The sequence below is a fragment of the Chiloscyllium punctatum genome, chromosome 36 (assembly GCF_047496795.1).
Source record: "Chiloscyllium punctatum isolate Juve2018m chromosome 36, sChiPun1.3, whole genome shotgun sequence".
Classification (NCBI taxonomy): domain Eukaryota; kingdom Metazoa; phylum Chordata; class Chondrichthyes; order Orectolobiformes; family Hemiscylliidae; genus Chiloscyllium; species Chiloscyllium punctatum.
The window spans coordinates 19697688-19724066 of record NC_092774.1 but is presented as its reverse complement, the minus strand read 5'-3'; the positions used below and the strand labels follow the sequence as shown (position 1 = coordinate 19724066).

The window sequence follows — 26379 nt, the reverse complement described above, 5'->3', positions numbered from 1 at the left end:
CTGTCCAGGACACTGAGAATTGGGAGCAGGAGTCAGCCATTTGGTCTTTTAAGCCTGCACCAGCATTGAACAGATCACAAATGGATATGGATCTCCCTACATCGAGATGCAGAGGCTGGGACTCTTTTCACTGGAGCATCGGAGGTTAAGAGGTGTCCTGACAGAGGTTTAAAAAATCATGAGGGGTATAGGTGAGGTGAATGGCAGGTGTCATTTCAAGATTAGGGAGCAAACTTTTAAAGTGAGAGTAGAACGAGTCTAAAGACATAAGGAGCACTTTCTGTTTTTAAAAAAAGTGTGGTTGGTGTGTGGAATGAATGTCTAGAGGAAATGTTGGACGCAGGTACAGTTACAATGTTTAAAATACATTTGGATAAGTACATGAACAGGAAAGGTTCGGAGGGATATGGGCCAAACACAGGCAAGTGGGATTAGTTTAATTTGTGAATATAGTCAGCATGGATTAGTTGACCTGAAAGGTGTGTTTCTGTGCTGTATGTCACTGTTCTGTACTGGCGTTAAAACTATTTTCTTGCCTTCCCCAATAAACATCCACTTCGCTGTTCAAAGATTATATGAACTCAGCCTTGAAAATATTCCATGACCCCCTAACTGCAGGAAGGCATCCCCTCTTCTAAACTCAATTCCTCTTGCTAATATACCACTTGCCTTGCTGATTGCTTGCTGCACCTGTCTGACAACCGGCAGCGACTGGTGTAGGAGGACACTGAGGCCCCTTTGCACATCCATACATCATTCCTGATGAAGGGCTCTTACCCGAAACGTCAACTTTCCTACTCCTTGGATGCTGTCTACCTGCTGTGCTTTTCCAGCACCACACATATTTACTCTGATCTCCAGCATTTGCAGTCCTCACTTTCTCCACTTCCCAATATATCACCATTTAAACAATACACCTCATTTCTGCTTTTTTATTCCCCCCCACAGCAAAGACTATAACTTCACCCTGTGGTACTGCACTTGCCAGGTGTTTGAGGCACAGACCTGGACCAGCTTTTCCAGAGTCTGTCCTCTTTCTGGATTCACTCCCTTTCTTTTCAGTTGCTGCAAGTCAACAATTGGATCCCAGCATGAAAATAAAAGAAATAGAAAAGGGAGTGAGAGAAGAGAGTGTGCTGTTGGACAGAGGAAGGAAATTACAGTCTTGGATGAATCTCAATCTTCATTGAGTGAGAGTGAGAGTGAGAGAGAGAGAGAGAGAGAGAGAGAAGAGCAGTAGCAGCTTCAGAAGCTCATGGGTCAAGATTAGAGTGGTGCTAGAAAAGCACAGGTCAGGCAGCATCCGAGGAGCAGGAAAATCGACGTCTCCGATTCAGACAATAGGGCTGTTCTGAATGGTAGGAGGACCAGGCTCTTTCTGATGTTCCACTGCACCTCATTGGGCCGGCAAATGAAGTTCATGCACCATTTTTACAGACAGATGGGAGCATGTGCAGGTTTTTGCAGACACCGATGAACATGTGCAGTGCTTGCTGACACCGAGGAGCACGCGCAGTAGGCTCTGTAGATATGCTGGTGTAACTGACCGATTCAACTGGTCAAATGTCAAGGAGGAAGAAAAAAGGGTAGAGCCACAATTTTGTTTCAGCTTCCCACCCCACGGCTCGACATAACCGTGCATGTTCCTTGCTTTTCTCCTTACCCTCACCCCTCGTGATTTTTCATATCTCAATAAGGTCATCCCTCAACCTCCTCCATTCCAGTGAAAAAGTCCCAGCCTCTCCCTATAACTCAAACCCTCCATTCCTGGCAACGTCCAAGTAAATCTTTACCGAACCCCTTCTGATAATATTCTTCCTATTACAGGGTGACCAGAACTGTACTCAGTACTCTAAACAAAACGGCCTCACCAACATCCTGTACAACCTCAACATAGAACAAAAAAAATTTACAACTAAGGAACAGGCCCTTCGGCCCTTCAAGCCTAAGCCGATCCAAATCCCCTGTCTAAGCCTATCGCACAATTCCTGAATCTGTATCCCTCTGCTCTCCACCTACTCATGCATCTGTACAGATGCACTTTTTCTTTTTACAGATATTTTTATTGAAAACTTAACATGTTTTTACAAGTTTACAAATAAAAAAAGACACAAGTACAAACACTAATATACAATTAAATCTTAAATAAATAGCCAAAACCTGTCAAACAAAGAGAAGAGATACAGAGAAGATAAAGATAAACTCAACTAACTACTAATCTAACCTATAACTAACCAGAGAGTGTATGATCAAATATCTTACATTATTCAAAAGAAAAAAGGAGAACATAGTAATCAAGTAGTGAAGTACATGCTCAGAATGAATTAACATAATTCGTAATAAATTCGTAATAAATATCGCCATAACCTGGTATGACCTGGTTGGTGAATGGGAGGAAGGAATCTAGTTGGCAGGGAAGAGTGGAAGGGGCTGGGAAGTGAGTTGGGGGATGGGATGGGAGATTATTTGAAATTGGAGAACTCTGTGTTGAGTCCTCCGGTCTGTTGACTGCTCAGACAAGATGAGGTTTTGTTCCTCCAATTTGTGGTTTGGTTTGTTGTGGTAATGGAGGAAGCCAAAGATGGTCATGTCAGAAGGGGAGTGGGAAGGGGCATTAAAATGGGTGGAGACTGGGAAGTCCGCTCAGCCTCTGCAGACCCGGCTGTGATGCTCAGCAAACCGTTCCCCAAGTTTACACTCGGTTTCCCCGATGTAGAGAAGACCACAATTGACAAAGCACAGTAGGTCAAGCAGCATCTGAGCAGTAGGACAGTCGAAGTTTGGGGCACGAGCCCTTCATCAGGAATGATGTGTGGATGTTCAGAGGGGCATCAGTGTCCTTCTGTGCCAGTTGTCAGACAGGTGCAGCAGGCAATGAGCAAGGCAAGTGGTGTATTAACAAGAGGAATTGAGTTCAGAAGTGGGGATGTCTTCCTGCAGTTAGGGGGTCATTGAATATATTCAAGGCTGAGTTCATCTGATTCTTATGTGGATGTTTATGGGGAAGGCAAGAAAATGGTTTTAAGACCAGTATAGAACCAAGTTACAGAGCCATACCGCACAGAAACAGATCCTTCAGTCCAACTAGTCCATGCTGACTATGTTCTCAAACTAAACCAGTCCCACCTGCCAGTGTTTTGGCCCAAATCCCTCCAAACCTTTCCTATTCATGAACTTATCCAAATGTCTTTTAAACGTCGTTACTGTATCTGCATCCACCACTTCCTCTAGACATTTAGTCCACACGTGAACCACTCTATAAAAAGAATTATGCCCTTCAAGTCTTTTTGAAATCTCTTTCTCCTGTCACTGTCAAAATTTGCTCCCTAATCTTCAAACCCCAACCCTAGGGGAAGGACACCCGTCGTTCACCTCGTCTCTCTCCTCATGATTTTATAAACCTTGATAAGGTCACATCTCCTCCTCGTATGCTCCAGTGAAAGTCCCAGCCCATCCACCGAGATGCAGGTAGATCCATATCCAGTCATGATCGGTTCAATGCTGGTCCCAATTCTCTCTCACGGTGTCCAGGACAGCAAGAGACCACAAGACACAGGAGCAGAAATTAGGCCACCAGGTCTGCTCATTCCATTCAATCATGGCTGATATGTTTCTCAGTTACATTCTTCCGCTATAAGCAAAGTGAAAATGGAGGGAGTGAGTGTGGGATGGAGATTTTCAGCTTCCAGGGAATAAAAGAGAAAGAGTTCATTATAAATTAGAATTTATGGGATCGGCTGATGAGCCGAGGAGTGTCAGTTGGAGTTTAATTTAGAGAAATCAGAGGTTTGTATTTTGGTCAAGCAATCCAGGCAGGACTGACACAGTTAAGGGGAGTGTTGCAGAATAAAGAGACCTTGGAGTGCTAGAGTCTCAGGTGGATAGAGTAGTGAAGGAGGCGTTTGGTTTGCTTTCCTTCATTGGTCATAGCATTGAGGATAGGAGTTGTGAGATCATGTTATACACACTTCCCACTCGAACGTGTTATCTAACTGCTTAACTGTTTTTAGTGAATATAATCCACACCTCCCGCTGCTGCCATAACATGGTTTGTTTGGAAGCCCTAGCTTTCGGAGTGATTAGATTTATTTTAGATTTTATTACTTAGTGTGGAAACAGGCCCTTCAGCCCAAACTGACCCTTCGAAGAGCTACCCACCCAGACTCATTCCCCAACATTTACCCCTTCACCTAACACTACAGACAAATTAGCGTGGCCACTTCACCTAACCTGCACATCTTTGGACTGTGGGAGGAAACCCACGCAGACACGGGGAGAATGTGCAAACTCCACACTGACAGTTGCCCGAGGTGGGAATTGAACCCGGATCTCTGGCACTCTGAAGTGCTGCTGCTGCTTCAGGTGGTTGTGGAGAATAAGGTCATGATTAGACTATTTATAGCCAACGGAGTCCAGTTCATGGAGATGTGATACATTAAACAATTTAGATTAAATCTTCCATCTTTTAGAATGGAGTTCTGTTCTTTGGTATGTTAATCCCAGAACCTGTTTTCAGTAACTTTCTCAAGAACGTAATTTAAATGCATAGCTTTTCTATCAAAAATGTCAGGCTGACTCGACATTGGGACCAAGACAGAATTCGACCCTATTGGTGGGTAGGCTGGGACTTTTTTCACTGGAGCACAGGAGGTTGAAAGGTGAAGGTATCGGGTGCCTCATTAGCAAGTTTGCAGATGACATTCAGATTGATGGAAAATCAGATAGTGAAGGGGACTGTCAGACGCTTCAGCAGAATATAGATCGGAGAGTTGGGAAGAGAAATGACAGATGGAGTTCAACCCAGACAAATGTGAGGTGATGCATTTTGGAAGATGCAATTCAAGAGCGAGCTATACAGTAAATGGAAAGGTCCTGGGGGAAATTGATGTACAGAGAGAGCTGGGTGTTCAGGTCTATTGTTCTCTGAAGGTGGCAAATGCGTGTCAGTAGAGTGGTCAAGGCAGCATACAACACACGTTCCATCATCGGACGGATTGAGGAAAAGAGCTGGCAGATTATGTTAAAGTTATATAAGATTTTGGTTTGGCGCATTTGGAATACTGCGTACAATTCCGGTTGCCAGATTTCCAAAAGGATGTGGATACGTTTGGAGAGAGTGCAGAGGGGGTTCACCAGGATGTTGCCTGTTATGGAGAGCGCTAGCTATGAGGAGAGGTTGAGTAAATTAGGATTATTTTCACTGGAAATAAGGAGGTCGAGGCGGGGTGGGGGGGTTCCTGATTGAGGCCGAAAAACCATGAGGGGTGTAAACGGGTGGATAGGGAGAATTATTTTCCCAGAGGAGAAGACTTAATTACTCAGGGTTACGAGTTCAAAGTGAGAGGGGAAAGGTTTGAGGGAGATCTACATGGAAAGTTCTTTACAGAGAGGGTGGTGGGTGCCTCGAATGCATCGCCAGGGGAGGCAGTAGGGGTGGGATCGATAGTGTCATTTAAGATGTATCTAGACAGATACATGAATGGGCAAGGAGCAGAGGGATACAGATCCTTAGAAAATAGGCGGCAGGTTTTGATAGAGTATGTCGATCAGCATAGCCTTGGAGGGCTGAAGGGCCTGTTCCTGTGCTGTAGGGTTCTTTATTCTCTTTATAGAGGTTTCCAAAATCAGGCTCACTGCCTTTATTCCTGATGAAAGGCTTTTGCCCGAAACGTTGATTTCGCTGCTCGTTGGATGCTGCCTGAACTGCTGTGCTCTTCCAGCACCACTAATCCAGTGCCTGCAGATTGTGCAGTCTTTCAGCAAAGTAGAATGTTTAGGGTGCAGGTTTGCTCGCTGAGCTGTCGGTTTGATATCCAGACATTTCATTACCTGGCTAGGTAACATCATCAGTGGTGACCTCCAAGTGAAGCGAAGCTGTTGTCTCCGACTTTCTATTTATATGTTTGTCCTGGATGGGGTTCCTAGGATTTCTGGTGATATCAAAGTTATGAAGAGAGATACATATTTTGTTTTACCAACTACAATGGCAGTGCAGAGAATTTCAGAAAAGTGCAATAAATATTTGCTTTTTACCCCTTATTCAACTCATTCAAGAATTTCAAATTGAATCTGAGCTAACTTGAGAGCAAATGGCAACATTCGTTTGTTAATAGACTCACCATATATTATGAAAGATCACTTTTAGCTAAGTCACAATGTTTAATCCCAAACAGAGCAATTAAGTGCAAAGTTACGTTCAACCATTTAATAAAACCCTGCAAATTTTATTTTGTATGAAAATACAATCATTTTATAATTTGGATAAGATCTTTACAAAGGAAATATATTAAACAAAATAGCTTTCCTGGGTATCAATATTGACAACAGTTATGCAGCTATTATTTGGCAATTGACCAACTAATTGAAATAGTTTCAGAATAAATGAGCTGCTTCATTATTATACATTGAGGTATTGCATATCTTGGCTCTCACCCAAGTATTCTCCGAAGAAAAAAATGTATCTGGATGGGGACATGAATAGGAAGCATTCAGAGGGATATGGGCCAAATGCTGGCAAATGGGTCACGAGATTAATTTAGGATATCTGGTTGGCCTGGACTGAAGGGTTTGTTTCTGTGTGTCAGTACAGACGCCCCTCCTCTGGGATCCCCATACCAGCTGTTATTTTCATGAAATAATCTGACAATTGTTGACTTCCATCAACCTCTTCCATCCGGAGAAATTTCCTCTCTCTGCAAAGTGTGGTTCACGTTGGCAAGTTCAATCCTCCTCAGCAAAAAGGCAGAGAGAAAGTAGCTGCTTTTTAAACAGCTCAAGATCAAAGCCCACCCCACCCCCGCCCCCCCCCTCCCTCCCTCCAACCCACCTCACTTCTATACTATTGGTCACCACCAAGTTGTCCCTTTGTAATTGGATCCTTGGTACAGCTTTAACCTGGAAGAAGTATTGCCTCACTCGGCAATTTCAACCCATACCCTGTATCGCACCATCTGCTGCAGTGGGATTCAAACCCGGGAGCCCCTGGAACTGGGTTGATAGTCCAGTCGATAATGGCACTCAGCCATCGCGCCTTCAATCCACCTGCGATGGTACATGAACTCCCTGGTGCCTCCGGAGGTTGGTAGAGCTGGTGAAAGCCTTCCCGCACTCTGGGCAGCTGAAGGGCCTCTCTCCTGTGTGGATCTGCTGGTGAGTCAGCAGGTTGGAGGCCTGGGTAAATCTCTACCTGCACTCGGGGCAGCTGAAGGGCCTCTTCCCCTGTGTGGACCCACTGGTGCCTCAGCAGGGTGGAGGAATCACTGAAGGCCTTCCTGCACACTGGCCAGCTGAAGGGTGTCTCCCCAGTGTGGATCCCCTGGTGGGTTAGCAGGGTGGAGGAAGTGCTGAAGCCCTTCCCGCAGACGGGACAGGGGAACAGGCGCTCCCTGGTGTGGCTGCGCCGATGAGTCTCCAGGACAGAGGGGACACGGAAGCTTTTCCTGCAGTCGCCACACTTCCACCATTTCTCCATGCGGTGGGATTCCTCGGGTTACTCCATGGCCGAACCTTCAGCCACACACAAACGTGTGAGGAGCCCCTCCCCACCCTGAATTCCCCTTCCCAGGCTGTATAACTGTTTCAGGCTCCACACTCAGTGCGCTGCAACAGTGGGGTCTCTCATCCAGTCCCACTGATGCTGAAAACATCCTCAAACAGGAACCAAAACACTTTGCTCCTTCTCTCAGACTCAGTTGAAAATTGTTTCCGGTCCCGATGGATTGAGCGACTGTCAGACATTGACGTTAAAGTGAGGTCTGCAGACGCTGGAGAGTCAGTGTCAAAATGTGTGGTACTGGAAAAGCACAGCAGGTCAGGCAGCATCCGAATCGGAGGAGAGTCAATGTTTCGGGCATAAGGCCTTCATCTGTTGATTTTGAAGCTTCCGTCTTCAGATCTTCAAATACACTGTTAAAAACAGATTACAAAAGTCATCACTATCCGTGCAGGGTAGAAATTCAGAACAAGCAATTCTACTTTCTGTGGAATATCCTTTTCTTTTGCTGTTCCACAAAATTAAAAGCACCATCCCACTCTCCCTTCCCCTCTGTTCTCACTCCGCTCTAACTAACTCTCCTGAAGATGCTGAAAAGCAAAAACATCAAGACTAACATCTCTCTGAATTTTGGATACCTCCACCTGAAAGTTAGTATCTTTCACAACACTGGGATCCTGCTGAGAGTGAGCAGGTCTGATTTTGGGAAGCAAAAAAAAAGTGTCAATTCAGGGTGAACCTGCAATGCAGCTTCTTGAGGAAGAACCAGACACAAAATGGTTAATGACCCCGGGAAGGTGGGAGCAAAATGAGACATCAAGGCATTAACACCAATACACTTCAGTCAAACTCTTCTGCTCCCAGTCAGGGCAAAACATGCTCTGAAAGTCCAGCCTTCACAACCACACTTCTGCTTTCACTGAAGACAATTAGAGTCACACAGCATGGAAACAGATTCTTTGGCCCAACCTGCCCAGATATCCTAAATTAATCTAGTCAGATTTGCCATCACTTGGCCCCTATATGGGCCGGGTGCTGACAGCTGGGACTAAATTGGGTTGGCTCACTTGTCAGCAAGGACGAGTTGGACCGAAGGGTCTGTTTCTGTGCTGTACATCTCTATGACTCCAGTCACATTTGCCATCACTTGGCCCTGACCCATCTGAACCCTTCATATTCAGATGCCCGTCCAGGAGCCTTTTAACTTGTCATCGTACCAGCACCCACCACTTCCCCCACCTCTTAGTTCAAGTATCTCTACGAGAACTCCTTTGCTGGAGGGTCCCTTGGAGACACTTCAACTGAACTTCATTGAGTTGGAGAAATGACTTGAGTTGCTATAAATATGTTTTGCTTATACTTGATGTCTTTTCGAAGTGAATTGAAGCCTACCCTCCTCCTAACACTACTGCTGAGACTGTGGTGAAGGTTTTGTTTAAGGAAATAATTCCCCCCTTCAGTATACCTGCGTGCATTAGCTCGGACAATGGACCACACTTTGTGGGTAATATTAACGGAGAACTCTGTTCCCAGCTTTGTATTTGTCGGCAACTGCACGGTGCTTATCATCCTCAGGTGACCGGCCTTGTTGAATGTTTTAACCAGACTCAAGACTAAACTTGCCAAATTAATGGCCGAGTCTGGCCCCTCCTGGTTATGTTAATCCCTGTGGCCTTATTCCAGATGCGATCCATGTCTGCGGGCAAGACACGACTGTCTCCAGCTGAGTGTCTCTCTGGTCACCCCCTCCGTACCCCTTGGAACGATTCGGCTCCCTTCTCAGTCCACGTCCATCACATGACCGAAGCAATGATTGGTTATGTTCTTGCTTTAACCAATGTTATGTGTGCCTTTCACTCCCAGGAGCGTGTGACCTACAGCGATGTTCCCTCCCTTTCAGCCTCGTCACGGGTAGAGCCCGGTTCGTTGGTGCTCGTCAAGAACTGGACTGGCAAAGGTCTCCAACCTCGTTGGGATGGCCCCTTCCAGGTTTTACTTCCCACCCCTACGGCGGTCACAGTCGCTGGGCGCTCAGCTTGGGTCCAACTGCACCATGGTAAATTAATTGACCGCACCAATCAAAAGGGGGAAAGAGGAGGAGAGAATCCTGGAATCTCATGAAAAGTAGTGGACGCTGTCCAGTTGGGTTTTTGAATCCTGCTGTTGTTCTAATGTTAATCTTATTACAGAAAGTTGAACTAAGAGGAGCGAGTGGTGGTTTATGGAAAATATTCAGGCTGGTGTCTGGTTACTAGTGGTGTGCTACAAGGATCTGTTTTGGGACTACTGCGGTTTGTCATTTTTATAAATGACTTAGATACAGGCATAGGTGGATGGATTAGCAGAATTGGACAGAGAGGTGGCAAATGGAGGTCAATGCAGCTAAATGTGAGGTGATTCACTTTGGGAAGAATAACAGGAAGGCAGTGATCTTGGAGTCCATGTGCACAGATCCCTGAAAGTTGCCACTCAGGTAGATAGTGCTGTGAAGAAGGCATACGGTGTGTTAGGTTTCATTCGGAGAGGGATTGAGTTCTGGAACCGCAATATCACACTGCAACAAAACCAAACACGGGTGCGGCCACATTTGGAATATCCTGTATAGTTCTGGCCCCCATATTTCAGGAAGGATGTGGGAAGCATTGGAAACGGTGCAGAGGAGATTTACCAGGTTGTTGCCTGGTCTGGAGGGAGGGTCTTATGAGGAAAGGCTGAGAGAGGGTCTGTTCTCATTGGAAAGAAGGTGGCTAAGGGGGGATTTGATAGAGACATATAAGATGATCAGAGGACTAGATAGGGTAGACAGTGAAAGACTCTTTCCTAGGATGGTGACGTCAGCTTGTACGAGGGGACATAACTACAAATTGAGGGATGATAGATTTAAGACAGATGTCAGAGGCAAGTTCTTTATGCAGAGAGTGGTAAGGGGGTGGAATGCCCTACCTGCTAAGGTTGTCAACTCAGCCACATTAGGGAGATTTAAACAATCCTTAGATAAGCACATGGTTGATTTTGGGATAGTGTAGGGGGACAAGCTGAGAATAGTTCACAGGTCAGCGCAACATCGAGGGCTGAAGGGCCTGTTCTGCACTGTACTGTTCTATGTTCCATGTTCTAAACTTAGTGCAGGAGGCTGAAAGAAATGAGCAGCTTTAAAACAAAAACCTCTTGGAGCTCAAAGCTTTCAATGAGAGTCTGAGCCCGGCAGTAAGTTCAGGTAACCTTTATTGCAACCCAACTTTGTTACAGCTTCAGATCCCCCCAGCAAAAAGGCAGAGAAAAAGTAGTTGCTTTTTGAACAGCTCAAGGTGAAAGTGCACACACCACACCTCCCCTGTCCCCCCCACCCCCCCCCCCCCCCCCCACTGACTTTACTATTGGCCAGCACCAAGTTGTCCCTTTTGTAATTGGATCCTTGGTACAGCCGTAACCCGGAGGAAGTATTGCCTCACTCAGCAATTGTAACCCATAACCTGTCTCCAAGTATGTTTCTCCCCGCTCATTTGCCAGGAAGGGGCAGTGTAGAGTCAACCAGACTGCTGTGGGTCTGGAGTCAGGTGTAGGCCAGACCGGGTAAAGGATGCAGCTGGAACGACTGAGTGAATCCTTTCCCCCAATGGTGGTTCCCTTCCCTAACAAGGGAGAGAGTGAATCAGATGGGGGCTTTCTCCCCCGCACCACCCCCTCCCTGAAACGGTCTCATTGTTAGATTCCGAACTCCACATTTCTGACCGAATACCGATTCTGCCATCTGTCGTGGCAGAATTTGAACCCGGCAGACCCCGGAACCGGGTTGATAGTCCAATCGATAATGGCACTCGGCCGTCACTCCTTCAATCTCCCTGCGATGGCACGTGAACTCGCTGGTGCTTCCACAGGTTGCAGGAGTAGGTGAAGCCCTTCCCGCACTGAGAGCAGGTGAACGGCCTCTCCCCGGTGTGGATCCGCTGGTGCCTCAGCAGGGTGGAAGATGTGCTGAAGGCCTTCCCACACTCGGGGCAGCTGAAGGGCCTCTCCCCCGTGTGGACCCGCCGGTGGGTCAGCAGGTGGGAGGTAGACCTGAAGCCCTTCCTGCACTGAGAGCAGGTGAATGGCCTCTCCCCCGTGTGGACCCGCTGGTGGGTCAGCAGGGTGGAGGAATTGCTGAAGGCCTTCCCGCACTCGGGGCAGCTGAAGGGCCTCTCCCCCGTGTGGACACGTTGGTGCCTCAGCAGGGTGGAAACCTGGGTAAAGGCCTTCCCGCACTCTGGGCAGCTAAAGGGCCTCTCCCCCGTGTGGACCCGCTGGTGGGTCTGCAGGTTGAAGGAGCAGGTGAAGCCCTTCCCACACTGAGAGCAGGTGAACGGCCTCTCCCCCGTGTGGATACGCTGGTGGGTCATCAGGGAGGAGACGTGGGTAAAGGCCTTCCCGCACTGAGAGCAGCTGAAGGGTCTCTCCCCTGTGTGGATACGCTGGTGCCTCAGTAGGGTGGAGACCTGGGTAAAGGCCTTCCCGCACTCTGGGCAGCTGAAGGGCCTCTCCCCCGTGTGGACCCGCTGGTGGGTCAGCAGGGTGGAGGAATTACTGAAGGCCTTCCCACACTCGGGGCAGCTGAAGGGTCTCTCCCCTGTGTGGACACGCTGGTGCCTCAGTAGGGTGGAGACCTGGGTAAAGGCCTTCCCACACTCTGGGCATCTGAAGGGCCTCTCCCCCGTGTGGATACGCCGGTGACTCTGCAGGGTGGAGGCCTGGGTAAAGCCCTTCCCGCACTCTGGGCAGCTGAAGGGCCTTTCCCCCGTTTGGTCCTGCTGGTGGGCCAACAGGTGGGAGGAATGTCTGAAGGCCTTCCCGCAGTCGGTGCAGAGGAATGGCCTCTCCCCCGTGTAACTGCGTCAATGAGTCTCCAGGGTAGGCGGGACAAGAAAGCCTTTCCCACAGTCACCACACTTCCACAGTTCCTCCACAGGGCGGGATTCCTCAGGTTTCTCCATGGCCACAGCTTCAGCTGCACACAAACACGTGTAGAGCCCCTCCCTGCCGTGAAGTCCCCTTCCCAGGCCGTATAACTGTTTCAGGCTCCACACACAGTGCGCTGCAACAGTGGGATCTCTCGTCCAGTCCCACTGATGCTGAAAACGTCCTCAAACAGGAACCAAAAAGTGTAGATCCCTTTCACAGAAATCACAGTCAAAAATCGTTGTGGTCCCGATGGATTCAGAGACTGTCAGACATTGACGTCAAAGTGAGGACTGCAGACACTAGAGAGTCAGTCAAAAAATGTGGCGCTGGAAAAGCACAGCAGGTCAGGCAGCATCCGAGGAACAGGAGAGTCAATGTTTCGGGAATAAGCCATTCATCCGTTGATTTTGAAACTTCAGTCTTCAGATTTTCATATACTCTGCAAAAACAGATTACAAAAGTCATTACTATCAGTGTAGGGTAGAAATTCAGAACAAGCAATTCTACTTTCTGTGGAATAATCTTTTGTTGTTCCACAAAACTGAAAGTACCATCCCACTCTCCCTTCCCCTCTGTTCTCACTGCGCTGTAACTAATTCCCCTGAAGGTGCTGATTCAGGATCTTACAGGGGCAGAAAAAGCAAAAACATCAAGACTGACATCTCTCTGAATTTTGGATACCTCCACCTGAAAGTTAATATCTTTCACAACACTGGGATCCTGCTGAGAGTGAGCAGGTCTGATTTTGGGAAGCAATAAAAAAGTGTCAATTCAGCTACAATGCAGCTTCTTGAGGAAGGACCAGACACAAAATGGTTAATGACACCGGGAAGGTGGGAGCAAAATGAGACATCAAGGCATTAACACAGACACACTTCAGTCAAACCCTTCTGCTCCCAGTCAGGGCAGAACATGCTCTCTACGAGAACTCCCTTGCTGGAGGGTCCCTTGGAGACACTTCAACTGGACTTCATTGAGTTGGAGAAATGAGTTGAGTTGCTATAAATATGTTTTGCTTATTGTTGATGTCTTTTTGAAGTGGATTAAAGCCTACCCTCCTCCTAACACTACTGCTGAGACTGTGATGAAGATTTTGTTTAAGGAAATAATTCCCCGCTTCAGTATACCTGCGTGCATTCGCTCAGACAATGGACCACACTTTGCATGTAATATTAACGGAGAACGGAGAAACCTTCCAGGTTTTACTTCCCACCCCTACGACGGTCACAGTCGCTGGGCGCTCAGCTTGCGTCCAACTGCACCGTTGTCAATTGAATGGCTGCACCAATCAGTCCCCGATTCCATTCTATTTGTCAGACTTCCTACTGCCGATCCTGTGAAGAGAAATATCACTTTCCAATACCTCCGGTCTGTGTATACAAACAGCTGGTGTAACACTGCCTGGGGTACAGCAGGCCTTATGTGGCACATGGACTTGGAACGGAACCCTTCCCTTGTGCATTTATAGGCCTTTTCTCTTTTCAGAACCTGATACTGTCACCAAGACCATGTACAATAGAGCGAAGGGAGAGCCCAACGGGAACAGCATTCTGAGGACCATTGTCTCCCATACAGTGCGAGTGCTCGAGTCACTTGGCCCATTTTGTACAGTGCTAAAGCGACTCCTCTTGCAAAACGTTGACCCTATACTCCTGTAGACCTGACCAGACCCCCTGCTGTAACATTTCAGTAACCTATTTTGACAAACTCTCCCTAATATACACCAAACCAGACTATTATTTCTTCAGCTAAGGTAAAGCTACCAATTTCCTTGTCCTGGACGGCAAAGATGTCCCTCATAAGGTCACTATCGGAGCCCTTGTTCCCACAACAGTACCTTGTCCAGGCCAGTGGACAAGTCGATGGAACCTCAGCCAACCTTGCTCCAACTGAAAGGATCCCAAGGGACTGGGTGACAATACAGGACACCCGATAGGCTGGGGAATCCAGAGTACCCTGAGGTTGGAAGGATCGGCAGGGGTGACAAGTCAACAGAACCTCAATTCCCTCTTTTGTGGCCTGACCATTTAAGGAAATAAGAGTAAAGAGGCTCTGGAACAGAGTAAACTGGGATTATCAGACCTGTGTCTTTACTCTATGCAGAATTGGTGTGCCTTAGGCTATATACTCGCCCGGGAGGGTGAGGTCTGCACCATTGTCCAAGATAAACGCACTATGGGCATTCCCAATCTCACTGGCAATATTAACTAAGATACAAGAAGTGATCCAGGTATTCCGTGACAGAATGACTGAAGGGACCAGTTGGGGAAACTGCAGATTGGGCCGATGGTACAATTGGCTTATCGGTTTAGCTATGTCTGTTTGTCGGTATTGGTATTGTTAGCTATTTAATTGCTAGGCTTATGAGGTCCCTTAGTGATATAGATTTGCCCCAGAAGATGCTCCTTTCACAATCTGATGGCTCACCCACACGTGTCGATGGTGATGATAAATAAGACCAGATGAGCTGTGAAGATGGTGGTGCTGCTCTACAGGATGTTGACGGCTGGACCACCTTGAAGGGCATTCGTTTGGACTAGCCTTCTCTTTCAGTGATCGCGGTGCAATCAAAGGGAGGAATGAGAGTGTGGGCATCTGGGTGATAAAGTCTATAGCCTTAAAACTTGTCTTTAAACATTCAGACTACAATGTAATGCTGAATTATTGAATACATTTACTGCACTAGAAAATAAACAGGCAGGAAGGCTCAGAATGAGGAGAGAACTTAAAGATAGGGACACCTGGGCTCACCAAGTGATAACAGGATGCTGTAAGGCAATGAAGAACGTTTGCCTCAGCATCGGTGAATCTGTGTGAACAGGACACCAAGTGATAACATTCACAGCCGTTCCCTTGTGAGACCATTTTAGTGCTGAGACTGTTGAATCCTGTAGAAAATTAACTCTTAGTGCTTATCTGCAATGGATTGAAATGAATTGCATTTTGGGACTTTATGATGATATTGAGTATCCATTACTGGTTATTAAATACAAACTCTGTAAAAGGAAATATTGATAAAGCTTTACCTTACTTGCTGCAGGCGAGGCTCCAGCGGAGGAAACAGGCCGCGGACACACTTCCGGCTTCGGGATGGCCACGCCCACTGATCCAGATCCTGGTCCCGCCCCCTCCTCCGCCATCGCGACACGTCAACACCGCCCCTTCCGAACGCAACTCGTAGACCCCGCCCCTTCCTGAAGCAGGTCATAAGCCCCGCCTCTGGGAACCAAACCTCTTTCCCCCTCCTGCACCAAACCCCACCCCTTCGCCGCGATCCCCGCTCGAGTCAAAACCACGCCCCCCTCCCTCACGCGCAACCGCCCACAAAGCCGCGCGCGTCCAGGCTGTACGCGCCGCCTACCAGCGCGCGAACCTCACGAGACACGCCCCGCCCATGAGTACTGCCCTCCCGCTAAACCCCGCCCCTCCTGGTAAACCCCGCCCACCCAGGTGTATTTGGAAGCACTCGCTTCTGCAGCGCTGCTCCTTGTACGGGTCGTTGTGGTGCAGGATCATAAGACACAGAATTAATAGCAAAACATCACAGTGTCTTGCAACCGATGCAATGTTTGGCACAAACCTGGACCGCTGCTGAATCCTTCATCTTTTAGAAGGGGTTGCAGGTTTCAGTTCATCAATATATAAATTCCAGAACTTTAGATCATATTCCCTACAGTGTGGAAACAGGCCCTTCGGCCCAACAAGTCCACACCGACCCGCCGAAGAGCAAAACACCCAGCCCCATTCCCCGTCACCTAATACAATGGTGCAATTTAGCGTCGCCAATTCACGCTAACCCACACATCTTGGGACTGTGGGAGGATATCCGCGCAGACATAGGAGGGGAATTGAACCCGGGGCTCTGGTGCTGTGAGGCGGCAGTGCTAACCACAAAAAAAGGTGACATTTTCTATTTTTCAGCGGTAGCAGCAACCCAGGAGTGGGGAGTCACTGATTTGAGGTTTTACATTTGAAGTTGGAGAGCAGAGGTTCCTGGGAGAGGAGGGACGACTTATTTTTATTTTCTTCCTGCTGTATAAGTCAGAGGGTACTGTTGAGGGGGGAAAACATCCTACCAGGCGTGTGCACTCGGGCCCAGGTCTCTGACACGGCGAGAATGTGCAAACTCTACACAGACGGTCACCCAAGGCTGGAATCGAACCTGGGACCCTGGTGCTGTGAGGCAGCAGTGTTAACCACTGAGCCACCGTGCTGCCCTAGGCTAAGTCAAAAATGCATGAGGACCTTGCGGGATCTGATTGGTTGTTACTATGTGATCATGCTCAATGTCTGACTCTGAACAATGTATATAAGTTCTATCCAAACTCTGTAAAAGTCGGTGGATTCTTTTGGCACTCAATGAGTGCTCATCGGTGGCTCAGTGGTTAGCACTGCTGCCTCACAACACCAGGGTCCCAGGTTCGATTCCAGCCTCGCGGGGCTGGCTGTGTGGAGTTTGCACATTCTCCCCATGTCTGCGTGGGTTTCCTCCCACAATCCAAAGATGTGCAGGTTTGGTGAATTGGCCATGCTAAACTGCCCGTAATGTTAGGTGAATTAGTTAGAGGGAGATGGGTCTGGGTGGGCTACTCTTCAGAGGATCGGTGTGGGAATCTAATCTAATCTAATCCTTCTGGGCTGATCAGAGTCTACCGACCCGGCTGTATCAAAGAATAAACTATTGCTTGTATGATTGACAAAGTCACTTCCAGGTGTGTTTATTGACCAATCCCAGAAATCCAAAGATCCGGACAGCAGTCCAGATCAGAACAACCAGATAGGAAATGGTTAATGTCCCCAGGATGTGGGGAGCAAAGTAAGACACCAAGGCGTTAACACCAACACCAGGGAGAACCTGAACATACAGACGTGACAAACATTAGTGGCAAGCCAGAATCACAGATGTACAGCACAGAAACAGTCCCTTCAGTCCATGCTGACCAGATATCCTAAATCAATCTCGTCCCATTTGCCAGCACTTGGCTCATGTCCCTCTAAATGTTTCCCAACATATACCCATCCAGATACCTTTTAAAGGTTATAATTGTAGCTACCACTTCCTCTGGCAGCTCATTCTTAACACACACCACCCTCTGTACATAGGAGTTCCTCCTTCGGTTTCTTTTAAATCTCACCCTAAACCTATGAGCAATCCCAGATCAAAGATCTTGTCTGTTTACCCTCGCCATGCCCCACATTATTTATACAAGGTTGTAGGGTCACCCCTGTGGGATATAGGTAAAGCAGTGTTACTTCTGCAACCATAATTGCTTCTGCAAAGTAAATGAACTAACACCAGGGTATAATTGTTTCAGCCAACAGTGGAGTTAACAAGAATGAAGGCGATATGAATGAAAGCGGCGGGGGGGGGGGGGTGGGGCGGGGGCGGGGGCGGGGGCGAGGGGGGGCAGGGCGGACTCGGATTGAAAATTATTGATTAAGTGGGGTTCGTTTCTCACAGCACTATGGGTAATCTAGCATAGCCAATCCACCCTAACCTATACATCTCTGGGCACTATGGGTAATTCAACATGGCCAATCCACCACAACCCGCACATCCCTGGGCACTATGGGTAATTCACCCTCTATCAAAACATTGTCCCTCAGGTTCCTTTTAAATCTCTCTCCTCTCACTTTAAAGATATATGCCCCTGAGCCTTGACTTCCCCTACACTAAGGAAGAGCCCTTCGCTATTCACCTTACCTCCATTCCTCATGATTTTATCAACCTCAATAACGTCACTCCTCAACCTCCTGTGCTCCAATAAATAAAGTCCAAATCTCTTCTTATAACTCAAACCATCTAGTCTTGGCAACCTCCTGGTAAATCTTTACCGAACCCTCTCTCATAGGAAGAATTCTCTTACAGGGTCACCAGAATCGTACTCCGTACTCTCCAAGTGGCCTCACCAACATCCTGTACAACCTCAACATGATGTCCCAACTCCGAGACTCAGTGGGGTGAACAATGAAGGCAAGTATGCTTAATGTCTTCTTGACCACCCTGTCGAGCAGCGATGCAACTTTCAAAGAACTGTGTACCTGAACCCCACCCTGTCTCTCTTTTACAGCACGACAAAGGGTTGGACCCTTAAATTGTTCATGGGCTTCCCTTCCTTGTTTTAGCCAAACGCAAGCCCTCGCTTTTGATAGCTCACTCATACACACGCTTTCTCTCCAGACACCCACACATACACGCCCCCAACACTCTCTCAGCGTATACTCCATCACGCACTCACTTTACCAAACATGCGCAGACACTTACGTGCACTCTCATGCACAAACTCATCACTTTTTGGGCAAACTTGTATTGGCAGAAATATGTTTGCAGACACATTCTACTTTGCTCAAAAAGTGCACAGTCTGCAGGCAGTCAATCCATGTAATATTTTATAAATTCCTACTTTGGAAATAGAACCAGTCTGATCCAAGATTGGAGTATGACAGACTCGAACCTCACACCTTTAATGCATTGTCTGGGCTGAGATGTCACTTTTTTAAAAAAAAACCTTAAGTCATCTCGAGAATGTGAATTAATAGTAATTCTGGGATTTACAGGTTAATGAACTGAAACCTGAAACTCAGTCTAAAAGGTGAAAGACTGAAAAGCAATCTTGGTGTGTTCAATATGTCATTTCAGTTACATGACACTGATCTTTTGCTATAAAATTTGGGTGTTATGATCCTGCTCCACAGTTACATGATGAAGGAGCAGCGCTCCAAAAGCTCATCCTTCCAAATAAACCTGTCGGACTATAACCTGGTGTTGTGTGATTTTTAACTTTATCCAGCCCAGTCCAACATCAGCCTCTCCACATAATTTCTCGCGAACACTGCCCACACCTCCTGATGCTTCCAGGAAACTTTACAACGCCGATGAAACGGCACACTCTGCATCCCTGAAAAATTGACAAGTTCTCACGATACTGGCTGCTCATTCACGACTCCAACTGATAGGCGACATTGGAAATTTAGTGCAGGAGGCTGAAAGAAATGACAGCTTTAAAACAAAAACTCTTGGAGCTCAAAGCTTTCAATAAGAGTCTGAGCACAGCAGCAAGTTCAGGTAACCTTTATTGCGACCCAACTTTGTTACAGCTTCAAACCCCCTCAGCAAAATGGCAGAGAAAAAGCAGTTGCTTTTTAAACAGCTCAAAGTCAAAGCGCACACACCCCCCCACCCCCATTCTCCCCCACCCATCCCCCATCACTTTCTTTACTATTGGTCACCACCAAGATGTCCCTTTGTAACTGGATCCTTGGTACAGCCTTAACCTGGAGGAATTATTGCCTGACTCAGCAATTTCAACCCATACCCTGTATAGCGCCATCTGCCGCAGCGGGATTCAAACCCGGGATCCCTGGAACTGGGTTAATAGTCCAGTCGATAATGGCACTCAGCCATCATTCCTTCAATCCCCCCTGCGGTGGTACGTGAACTCGCTGGTGCCTCTGAAGGTGGGAGGAGCGCGTGAAGTCCTTTCCGCACTCGGGGCATCTGAAGGGCCTCTCCCCCGTGTGGACCCGCCGATGGGTCAGCAGGTGGGAGGAATTGCTGAAGGCCTTCCCGCAGTCGGTGCAGGGGAATGGCCTCTCCCCCGTGTGGGCCCGCTGGTGTCTCAGCAGGTTGGGGGAATGCCTGAAGGCCTTCCCACACTCGGGGCAGCTGAAGGGCCTCTCCCCCGTGTGGACACGTTGGTGTCTCAGCAGGGTGGAGGAATTGCTGAAGGCCTTCCCGCACTCGGGGCAGCTGAAGGGCCTCTCCCCCGTGTGGATCCGCTGGTGGGTCAGCAGAGAAGAGGAATTGTTGAAGGCCTTCCCGCACTCGGGGCAGCTGAAGGGCCTCTCCCCCGTGTGGACGCGCCGGTGGGTCAGCAGGTGGGAGGAATTGCTGAAGGCCTTCCCGCACTCGGGGCAGCTGAAGGGCCTCTCCCCCGTGTGGCCCCGCTGGTGGGTCAGCAGGTTGGAGGAATTGCTGAAGGCCTTCCCGCAGTCGGTGCAGCTGAAGGGCCTCTCCCCCGTGTGGACCCGCTGGTGTCTCAGCAGGTTGGGGGAATCGCTGAAGGCCTTCCCACACTCGGGGCAGCTGAAGGGCCTCTCCCCCGTGTGGACCCGCTGGTGGGTCAGCAGGTTGGAGGAATTGCTGAAGGCCTTCCCACACTCGGGGCAGCTGAAGGGCCTCTCCCCCGTGTGGACCCGCTGGTGTCTCAGCAGGTTGGGGGAAATCGCTGAAGGCCTTCCCACACTCGGGGCAGCTGAAGGGCCTCTCCCCGGTGTGGACCCGCTGGTGGGTCAGCAGAGAAGAGGAATTGTTGAAGGCCTTCCCGCACTCGGGGCAGCTGAAGGGCCTCTCCCCCGTGTGGACCCTCCGGTGGGTCAGCAGGTTGTTGGCCTGGGCAAATCTCTTCCCACACTCAGGGCAGGAGAACGGCCTCTCCCCCGTGTGGGCCAGCTGGTGTCTCAGCAGGTGGGAGGCCCGGGTAAATCTCTTCCCGCACTTGGGGCAGTTGAAGGGCCTCTCTCCCGTGTGGGAGCGCTGGTGCCTCAGCAGGTCGGAGCATTTGCTGAAGGCCTTCCCACACTCGGGGCAGGAGAACGGCCCCTCCCCTGTGTGGATGCGCTGATGAATCTCCAGGGCAGGCGGGAAATGGAAGCTTTTTCCGCCATCAGCACACTTCCACCGTTTCTCCACGGGGCAGGATTCCTCAGGTTTCTCCATGGCCGAAGCTTCAGCTGCGTGCACACACACGTTTCCAGCCCCTCCCTGCCGTCAATTCCTCTTTCCAGGCTGTAGATGCTTCTACACACCCCACACTCAATGCACTGCAACAGTAGGGTCTCTCATCCAGTCCCACTGATGCTGAAAACGTACTCAAACAGGAACCAAAACGCTTTGCTGCTTCTCACAGACTCAGTTGAAAATTGTTTCCTGTCCCGATGGATTGAGCGACTGTCAGACATTGACGTCAAAGTGAGGACTGCAGACGCTGGAGAGTCAGTGTCAAAATGTGTGGTACTGGAAAAGCGCAGGTCAGGCAGCATCCGAGGAGCAGGAGAGTCAATGTTTCGGGTGTAAGGACTTCATGCGTTGATTTTGAAGCTTCTATCTTCAAATCTTCAAGTACACTGTTTAAAAAGAGATTACAAAAGTCATCACTGCCAGGGCAGGGTAAAAATTCAGAACAAGCAATTCTACTTTCTGTGGAATATTCTGGTCTTTTGTTACTCCACAAAATTGAAAGCACCATTCCACTCTCTGTTCTCACTCCGATATAACTAATTCCCGTGAAGGTGCTGATTCAGGATCTTACAGGGGCAGAAAAAGCAAAAACATCAAGACTGACATCTCTCCGAATTTTGGATAATACCACCTGAAAATTAATATCTTTCACAACACTGGGATCCTGCTGAGAGTGAGCAGGTCTGATTTTGGGAAGCATAAAAAAAAGTGTCAATTCAGGGTGAACCTGCAATGCAGCTTCTTGAGGAAGGACCAGACACAAAATGGTTAATGACCCCGGGAAGGTGGGAGCAAAATGAGACATCAAGGCATTAACACCGACGCACTTCAGTCAAACTCTTCTGCTCCCAGTCAGGGCAAAACATGCTCTGAAAGTCCAGCCTTCACAATCACAAGATGGTCATAAATCCTATCCCTCAGAATCCTTTCCAACACCTTGCAGACGACAGATGTGTTCTTGCCTTCCCCCACAAACATCCACTTCTTTGTTGTTCAAAAATCAGATGAAACCAGCCTTGGATATATTCAATGACCTTATTCTCTGAATCCTTTCAAGTTTCACAACATCCTTCCTCTAGCAGAGATACCAGAACTGCACACAACATTCCAAAAGTGGCCTAACCAATGTCTGGTGCAGCTACAACATAACTTCACAACTTTTATAAGAAGAGCATTGGGAAAGTTTTCAAAACCAACAAAAAGAATGGAGGGATAAACCGATCTTTTGCGGGTCAGCTTGGAACATCAGGGCGGGGGGATGGGAATGAGGGAAGGAAGCTGAATGTGCTGGAGCCAAGGTGGAGGAAGAACAGAGGATGCAAAACCGGCTTGAAGCTGCAATGAGGAATATTGCATGTGCTGTACTTGTACCTGTTGCAGTTACTGGCGGGAATCGGGTTCATTTTAAACATCAAAACAGAAAAGATATCCAGCCCTCCCCCTTCCCAATCTCTATCCTTCAGTCCCTCCTCACCCGGGTAACTAAGACACATACCTGAGTTTGTGGAGTCTGCTCCCTCCCTGGATTCACTCCAGTTGCTCCAAGTGACCAATTTCCCCTCCTCCCATCTCTGTCTCCCTCCCAGGATGAAGAGTCGCCCAGAGGGAGGGAGATTCACTTTGAAACGGACAGGGCCACTTCCGCGTTGTGACGTCACAAAGGAACTAGGGGCGGGGCGAGGAAACGTTACGGTACAGGAGGCGGGGCGAGGAAAAGTGGAGGTTGAGGGGGCGGGGCAAGACCGACTGCGGGACGCTGCACTGCGCATGCGCTGCTCCTTGGGGCGTAGGGCAGGAGAACACACTTTCCAAAAGCCCCCTCCCTTCAGAGAATCCCCACAGTGTGGAAGCAGGTCACTCGGCCTCACCGACCCTCCCACACCCACAACCCTATCCCCATTGCTCTACATTTAACCCTGAGTCATGCATCTTACCTGTACATTATGCCTAATTTAGCACGGCCAATCCACCCTAACCTGCACATCCCTGGGCACTTTGGGGAATTTAGCACGGCCATTCCACCCTAACCTGCACATCCCTGGGCACGATGGGGAATTTAGCATGGCCAATCCACCCTAACCTGCACAGACACAGGTTTTTAAAAGTAGGTGAATAGGTTGGGTCTTTAAAACAAATAAGTGATTTTATAGGTTAGATATTGGGATGATTCTATTCATGAGGGAGTCCAAAACTGGAGGATGTAAATATGTCATTAATAAATCTCATGAGGAATATAGAAGTAACTTATTCCTCTGATTATGGTTAGAATGTAACATTCTGTAGTTGAGGTAAATAGCATTGGTGCATTAAAGAGGGCCAACAGCATGGCCAACTTGTATTTATGTAGTGCTTTTAACATAAACCATCCCAAATTACTTCTCGGGAGCCTTGTTAAACAATATTTGACCCAAGATGGATGTCAAATTCCAGCCTTGAGTGACTGTGCAAACTCCATACAGACATTCTTCCAGTGTCTGCATGGGTTTCCACTGGGTGCTCCGGTTTCCTCCTACAGTCCAAAGATGTGCAGATTAGATGAATTGGCCATGCTAAATTGCCCATAGGTACATTAGTCAGAGGGAGATGGGTCTGGGTGGGTTACTCTTCGGAGGGTTGGTGTGGTCTGGTTGGGCTGAAGGGCCTGTTTCCACACTGTAGGGTATCTAATCTAATCCCTGGGGCACTATGGGGAATTTAGCATGGCCAATCCACCCTAACCTGCACATCCCTGGGCACGATGGGGAATTTAGCACGGCCATTCCACCCTAACCTGCATATCCCTGGGCACTATGGGGAATTTAGCATGGCCATTCCACCCTAACCTGCACATCCCTGGGCACTATGGGGAATTTAGCATGGCCAATCCACCTTAACTTGGATAAACGTTAAAATTACAACTCCAGGTTGTAGTCCAACAGGCTCCTCTGGAAGCAGTAACCTTTGGAGTGTCATGAGACATAAGCATGGAAACAGACCCTTCGGTCCAACCTGTCCATGCCGACCAGATATCCGAACCCAAACCCATCTGCCAGCACCTGGCCCATATCCCTCCAAACCCTTCCTATTCATGTACTCATCCAAATGCCTTTTAAATGTTGCAATTGTACCAGCCTCCACCACTTCCTCTGGTAGCTCATTCCATACACGTACCACCCTCTGTATGAAAAAGTTGCCCCTTAGGTCTCTTTTATATCTTTCCCCTCTCACCCTAAACCTATGCCCTCTAGTTCTGGACTCCCCGACCCCAGGGAAAAGACTTAATCTATTATTGGAAGCAGTAACTTTTGGAGTGATTTGGGTTCAATTCCCGCTTCGGGCAACTGTGTGGCATTTGCACGTTCTCCCAGTATCTGAGCGGGTTTCCTCCCACAGTCCAAAGAATTGCAGGTTAGGTGAATTTGCCATGCTTAATTGCCCTGTAGTGTAGGTGCATTCGTCAGGGGTGAATGTCAGGGAATGGGTCTGGGTGGGTTGCTCTTCGGAGCGTCAGTGTGGACTTATTGGGCTGAAGGGCCCGTTTCCACACCGGAGGGAATAATTATTTATATAAAATGCCCCCGATCCATTAGAGGGCCCAACATTAGTTTTAATTGGGTAGTAGAAATCTGAAGGATAATTGCTCGCTTCAGGACATCCAGACGTGAATGAATTTGGCATACAGGACACATTGGGCAACTATTAAAGACTCCGTTGTATTTCACTGGGTTGTGGACTCATGCAGAGACAAGAACAACTTACTTTGATAACAGTGTTCGATTTGCAAATGGAACGGCTGACCGATATTGAGAGTTTGCACACTTGGTTAAGCAGCTATGGGTCATAGCCAGGATTTAGGAGGCTCAACTCCCTAATTTGGACTGTTCTGGAAAGTGTGTGCTTCATTTGCCTTGGAAGGAAGGAATAAACAAGAGCTGACAAACAGGTATGAGGAAAGTTGGAAAATGTTACAGAGAGACACACACACACAGGCAGAGGTTTGCAGGAAAGTTAACACTTCATAATCTGGTTTCAATGCACATTAGCCTGGGTATGATACTGATATCACAGGGGCCTCAAAAAGGGCACTCCCTCAATACTCAAACCAAAACATGGGTGCCCCCTGCTCGACTGGTTTGTGTTCACTCTTTGCTGCTGCCTATTTCAGTTGATGATGTACATTATTGTACGCGCTCATAAACCTGGTGGCACCCAGATTTTGGGAAAGCAGCTAGGAAAAGATCTGAAGTGTGTTTAATTTGTGAACAAACAAGGTGCATACTCGAAGAGGGATGTCCTGTGTTTGTTAACCACTTCCTTGCCTGGTCAGTCTTTTTTACTTGTCTACAACTTGCATATATAGTATCACCTCCCATACATTGTCATGAATATTATCTAATAATAGTAGATGTATTTAGCAGATGAATCAAAACCATCTCAAATGACTGAAACAGCTGACACTGTATTGTTGGACAAGTGGGAAATATTTGCATCAGTTAACCAAAACACTTCAAAGTTTACAGTCACGGGTATGTCAAGCTGAAGAATTAGGACCGGGGCATTTTGGAGCCTGCTTCCTCGGGCAGAGAATTCTGCAGATACACTACTCTCTGGGAAAACCAGCAGCCCTCACTTCCTCCTCCTCATCTCGGTCCTAAACCTACTCCCCCCAAAGCTTGAGGCCTAGTCTCAGCCACCAGCAGAAATGACTGGATAGCTTTTGCATTTTGTCGGGCTGCTCACTTTTTTAAAAAAAATGTATTTTCGTCAGTGTAGGGGTGAGGTTCACAACTAGAGGGCATAGGTTTAGGGTGAGAGCAGAAAAATATTAAAGGTACCTAAGGAGCAACTTTCCCATACAGAGGGTGGTGCATGTATGGAATGAACTGCCAGAGGAAGTAGTGGAAGCCGGTATAATTACAGCATTTAAAACACATCTGAATGGATATTTGAACAGGAAGGGATTAGAGGGATAGGAGCCAAGTGCTGGCAAATGGGACTAGATTAATTTAGGATATCTGGTTGGCATGGACAGGTTGGACCGAATGGGTCTGGCTCCGTGCTGTACATCTCTATGATTCTAAATAATAAAAGTATATTTTTCCAAATAATAAACTATATCCATGTTAATAAGGCTTAGTGCACCACATTTACTAACCATTCTCAACAGGTCCTGCCCCTTCAATAACTGAGGAACATATACATGCTGGTGTATAATCTCCTTCACTAGGAT

The 26379-nt window shown here is 48.0% G+C and overlaps 3 protein-coding genes across 3 annotated transcripts in view; 1 reads left to right on the top strand and 2 right to left on the bottom strand.

Annotated features, from left to right (window-relative positions):
• Window positions 1-26379, top strand: part of LOC140460860 (uncharacterized) — a 129184-nt gene that overhangs the window by 19066 nt on the left and 83739 nt on the right. The window lies entirely within an intron of this gene.
• Window positions 10857-15570, bottom strand: LOC140460027 (uncharacterized). The gene is made up of 2 exons (XM_072554433.1): window positions 15462-15570; window positions 10857-12365 (listed from the first exon to the last, which is right to left on the bottom strand). Exons 1-2 carry the CDS (start codon window positions 15568-15570, stop codon window positions 11326-11328), a joined length of 1149 nt encoding a protein of 382 aa, XP_072410534.1. The 3' UTR covers window positions 10857-11325.
• Window positions 19636-26379, bottom strand: part of LOC140460882 (uncharacterized) — a 45589-nt gene continuing 38845 nt past the window's right edge. The window contains 2 exon segments of the mRNA XM_072555589.1: window positions 19636-20650; window positions 20652-21116. Of these exon segments, the coding sequence (XP_072411690.1) occupies window positions 19835-20650; window positions 20652-21116 (1281 nt within the window). The 3' untranslated portion in view covers window positions 19636-19834.

Coding starts and splice junctions, on each gene's coding strand:
- LOC140460027 (XM_072554433.1), bottom strand. CDS start 15,570: ATGGCGGAGGAGGGGGCGGGACCAGGATCTGGATCAGTGGGCGTGGCC. Junction 12,366..15,461: donor TGGAGCCTCGCCTGCAGCAA/GTAAGGTAAAGC, acceptor TGGAGACTCATT/GACGCAGTTACACGGGGGAG.